Below are 4,957 nucleotides of genomic sequence, written 5' to 3'. Positions count from 1 at the left end.
GAATACTGGGGATACTGGGACAGGGTACGGGGACAGGGGACTGGGGTGGAATACTGGGGGTACTCGGATGGGGTACTGGGGTAACTGGGGGTACTGGGATGGGGTACTGGGGTGGAATACTGGGGGTACTCGGATGGGGTACTGGGGTATCTGGGGGTACCGGGATGGCGTCCAGGGTTACTGGGGATACTGGGAGGGCTGGTATCCCTGGCCATACTGGGATCCCAGCATTCCCACCCCTCTCCCCCAGCTCCACAGGTGCTTCCGGCTGCAGGTGGAGAGCTGGCGCTGCCGGGGCCGGCCGGAGCGCGCCCTGGACGCGGTGGCCCGGTGGCTGCTGGCCCTGGGGACACGCTGCCAGGGACTGGGGACACACTGCCAGGGACTGGGGACACACTGCCAGCATCCCCAGCCCGTCCCGGGCCAGCCCAGCTCCCTGGTGGCTGAGCCCGTGGCGCTCTGGGCCAGGATCAAGACAGAGGCGGCCAAGCAGGGAGCGGAGGAGCTGCGGCTGTGGTGAGGGGATTTGGGATCGGGGAATGGGGATTTGGGATTGGGGAATGGAGATTGGGGAATGGGGATTTGGGATCGGGGAATGGGGATTTGGGATCAGAGAATGGAGATTGGGGATTTGGGATCAGGGAATGGGGTTTGGGGCTTTGGGATTGGGGAATGGGGTTTGGGGATTTGGGATCAGGGAATGGGGCGGGGGATCGGGGTGGCAGGATTGGGATGGGGGGATTGGGCTGGAGGATTTGGAGGAGAGGATTGGGATGGGGAGAATGGAGTGGTGGAATTTGGGTTAGAATGGGGTGGGAGGCATTGGGATGGGCTAGGATGAGGGAATGGGATTGGGATGAGGTGGGATTGGGAGGGAGGGGAATCAGGAGCCCCCTGGGGTAGGGGAATGGGGTTGGAGCTCCCTCCCATGGCACAGCCCCATGCAAAGCCCGCTGTTTGTGTCTCTGATCCCAATGGCGCTGCCAGGACCCTGCGGGACGCCCTGGAGTCCCAGTCCCGCTCCCACTGCCAGTCCCTGTCTGGGGACACGCTGCTGCTGCTGCTGCTGGCCGAGCTCCAGGCCTACAAATCCCTGCGGGGCCCCACGGGGCCGGAGCGCTACAACGTCCTGTGCGACCTGCTGGGCCTGTGGGATCCCCAGGGAGCCTGGGACCCCCCGGGAGCGCGGGGTCCAGGGGGGAGCCGGGACCCCCCGGGAGCACCGGACCCCGGCCGGAGCCTGCCCAGGGCGGCAGCGCTGCTGGAGCTGGGCCAGCTCCTGTGCAGCCACAGCTTCAGCGCCCACACCGACTGGTGGGTGCTGATCCCAATCCTGATCCTGATCCTGATCCTGATCCCAATCCTGATCCCAATCCTGATCCCAACCCAGCTCCTGTGCAGCCACAGCTTCAGCGCCCACACCGACTGGTGGGTGCTGATCCCAATCCTGATCCTGATCCTGATCCTGATCCCAATCCTGATCCCAACCCAGCTCCTGTGCAGCCACAGCTTCAGCGCCCACACCGACTGGTGGGTGCTGATCCCAATCCTGATCCTGATCCTGATCCTGATCCCAATCCTGATCCCAACCCAGCTCCTGTGCAGCCACAGCTTCAGCGCCCACACCGACTGGTGGGTGCTGATCCCAATCCTGATCCTGATCCTGATCCTGATCCCAATCCTGATCCCAACCCAGCTCCTGTGCAGCCACAGCTTCAGCGCCCACACCGACTGGTGGGTGCTGATCCCAATCCTGATCCTGATCCTGATCCTGATCCCAATCCTGATCCCAACCCAGCTCCTGTGCAGCCACAGCTTCAGCGCCCACACCGACTGGTGGGTGCTGATCCCAATCCTGATCCTGATCCTGATCCTGATCCCAATCCTGATCCCAACCCAGCTCCTGTGCAGCCACAGCTTCAGCGCCCACACCGACTGGTGGGTGCTGATCCCAATCCTGATCCTGATCCTGATCCTGATCCCAATCCTGATCCCAACCCAGCTCCTGTGCAGCCACAGCTTCAGCGCCCACACCGACTGGTGGGTGCTGATCCCAATCCTGATCCTGATCCTGATCCTGATCCCAATCCTGATCCCAACCCAGCTCCTGTGCAGCCACAGCTTCAGCGCCCACACCGACTGGTGGGTGCTGATCCCAGTCCTGATCCTGATCCCAATCCTGATCCCAATCCTGATCCCAACCCAGCTCCTGTGCAGCCACAGCTTCAGCGCCCACACCGACTGGTGGGTGCTGATCCCAATCCTGATCCTGATCCTGATCCTGATCCCAATCCTGATCCCAATCCTGATCCCAACCCAGCTCCTGTGCAGCCACAGCTTCAGCGCCCACACCGACTGGTGGGTGCTGATCCCAATCCTGATCCTGATCCTGATCCTGATCCCAATCCTGATCCCAATCCTGATCCCAACCCAGCTCCTGTGCAGCCACAGCTTCAGCGCCCACACCGACTGGTGGGTGCTGATCCCAATCCTGATCCTGATCCTGATCCTGATCCCAATCCTGATCCCAATCCTGATCCCAACCCAGCTCCTGTGCAGCCACAGCTTCAGCGCCCACACCGACTGGTGGGTGCTGATCCTAGTCCTGATCCTGATCCCAATCCCGATCCTCCATCCTAACCCTGATCCTGATCCCAGCCCAGCTCCTGTGCAGCCACAGCTTCAGCGCCCACACCGACTGGTGGGTGCTGATCCTAGTCCTGATCCTGATCCCAATCCTGATCCTCCATCCTAACCCTGATCCTGATCCCGATCCTGATCCCAATCCTGATCCCAATCCTGATCCTGATCCCAATCCTGGTCCTCCATCCCAGTCCTGATCCCAACCCAGCTCCTGTGCAGCCACAGCTTCAGCGCCCACACCGACTGGTGGGTGCTGATCCCAGTCCTGATCCTGATCCCAATCCTGATCCTGATCCCAATCCTGATCCCAGTCCTGATCCTGATCCCAATCCTGATCCCAATCCTGATCCTCCATCCCAGTCCTGATCCCAACCCAGCTCCTGTGCAGCCACAGCTTCAGCGCCCACACCGACTGGTGGGTGCTGATCCCAGTCCTGATCCTGATCCCAATCCTGATCCTGATCCCAATCCTGATCCCAATCCTGATCCTGATCCCAATCCTGATCCCAATCCTGATCCTGATCCTCCATCCTAACCCTGATCCCGATCCTCCATCCTAGTCCTGATCCCAACCCTGATCCCAGGGCTGTTTTTGATCCCAATCCTCCATCCCAACCCTGATCCTGATCCCAGTCCTCATCCTGATCCCAACCCTGATCCCAGTCCCTCATCAACCCCAATCCCAGTTCTCATCCCAATCCTGATCCCATTCCTCCGTCCCAATCTCTCATCCCATTCCCCTATCCCAATCCCCCTATCCCATTCCTGGGATTCTGGGTGCTTGTTCCCGGGATTTTGGGGTTAATTCCCGGGATTTTGGGAATCCCTGTTCCCGCAGCTCCGCCCTGGACGCCATCCAGGAAGCCCTGAGGCTGCTGGAGTCGCTGGCCCAGAATTCCCAAACCTGCAATTCCCAAATCCGGGATCAGCTCCTGGACGAGCGCGCCCAGGCCCTGCTCTGGCTCCACATCTGCACCCTTGAGGCCCTCCTGGAAAAGGTGGGGGGGGTTTTCCTGGGATTTGGGGAAAATCCTGGAGTTTGTGCCCCAAACCCTTCCTGGGGGACGATTTTCCTGGGATTCTGGGGCACCCAGATTTCCCAGGGTGATTTTCCCAGGATTTTGGGAAATTCTGGAGTTCCCTGGGTGCCCCAAACCCATCCCAGGGATGATTTTCCCGGGATTTTGGGGAATTCTGGAGTTCCCAAACCCTTCCCAGGATTTTAGGGATTCCTGGAGTTCCCTGGGTACCCCAGACCCTTTCTGGGGTGCGATTTCCTTGGGATTTTGGGGAATCCTTGAGTTCTCAGGGTGCAATTTTCCCGGGATTTTGGGCATTCCTGGAGTTCCCAGGGTGCAATTTTCCCAGGATTTTTGGGATTTTGAGCATTCCTGGAGTTCCCAGGGTGCGATTTTCCTGGGACTTTGGGCATTCCTGGAGTTCCCTGGGTGTGATTTTCCCGGGATTTTGGGGAATCCTGGGGTTCCCAGGGTGCAATTTTCCCGGGATTTTGGGGATTTTGGGCATTCCTGGAGTTCCCTGGGTGCAATTTTCCCGGGATTTTGGGGAATCCTGGAGTTCCCTGGGTGCGATTTTCCCGGGATTTTGAGCATTCCTGGAGTTCCCTGGGTGCAATTTTCCCGGGATTTTGAGCATTCCTGGAGTTCCCTGGGTGTGATTTTCCTGGAATTTTGGGCATTCGTGGAGTTCCCTGGGTGCGATTTTCCCGGGACTTTGGGCATTCCTGGAGTTCCCTGGGTGCGATTTTCCCGGGATTTTGAGCATTCCTGGAGTTCCCAGGGTGCGATTTTCCCGGGATTTTGGGCATTCCTGGAGTTCCCTGGGTGCAATTTTCCCGGGATTTTGGGGAATCCTGGAGTTCCCTGGGTGCGATTTTCCCGGGATTTTGGGCATTCCTGGAGTTCCCTGGGTGCAATTTTCCCGGGATTTTGAGCATTCCTGGAGTTCCCTGGGTGCAATTTTTCCGGGATTTTTGGGATTTTGAGCATTCCTGGAGTTCCCAGGGTGCGATTTTCCCGGGATTTTGGGCATTCCTAGAGTTCCCAGGGTGCGATTTTCCCGGGACTTTGGGCATTCCTGGAGTTCCCTGGGTGCGATTTTCCCGGGATTTTGAGCATTCCTGGAGTTCCCAGGGTGCGATTTTCCCGGGATTTTGGGCATTCCTAGAGTTCCCAGGGTGCGATTTTCCCGGGACTTTGGGCATTCCTGGAGTTCCCTGGGTGCGATTTTCCCGGGATTTTGAGCATTCCTGGAGTTCCCAGGGTGCGATTTTCCCGGGATTTTGGGCATTCCT

At 58.8% G+C, this 4,957-nt stretch overlaps 1 protein-coding gene across 1 annotated transcript in view; it reads left to right on the top strand.

The window, feature by feature from the left end:
• ESPL1 (extra spindle pole bodies like 1, separase) overlaps nt 1-4,957 on the top strand; it is a gene marked incomplete at its 3' end in the record, with an annotated part of 32,917 nt that overhangs the window by 6,015 nt on the left and 21,945 nt on the right. The window contains exons 7-9 of the mRNA XM_041400296.1: nt 251-516; nt 988-1,314; nt 3,482-3,641. Coding sequence (XP_041256230.1) covers nt 251-516; nt 988-1,314; nt 3,482-3,641 — 753 coding nt within the window. The remainder of the gene's footprint in view (nt 1-250; nt 517-987; nt 1,315-3,481; nt 3,642-4,957) is intronic.

This window comes from Onychostruthus taczanowskii, unplaced genomic scaffold (assembly GCF_017590055.1).
Source record: "Onychostruthus taczanowskii isolate IOZ18803 unplaced genomic scaffold, ASM1759005v1 scaffold178, whole genome shotgun sequence".
In the NCBI taxonomy this organism is placed as follows: Eukaryota; Metazoa; Chordata; class Aves; order Passeriformes; family Passeridae; genus Onychostruthus; species Onychostruthus taczanowskii.
Note: the sequence above shows the minus strand (reverse complement) of the source record. Positions and strands in the feature narration are given on the sequence as shown.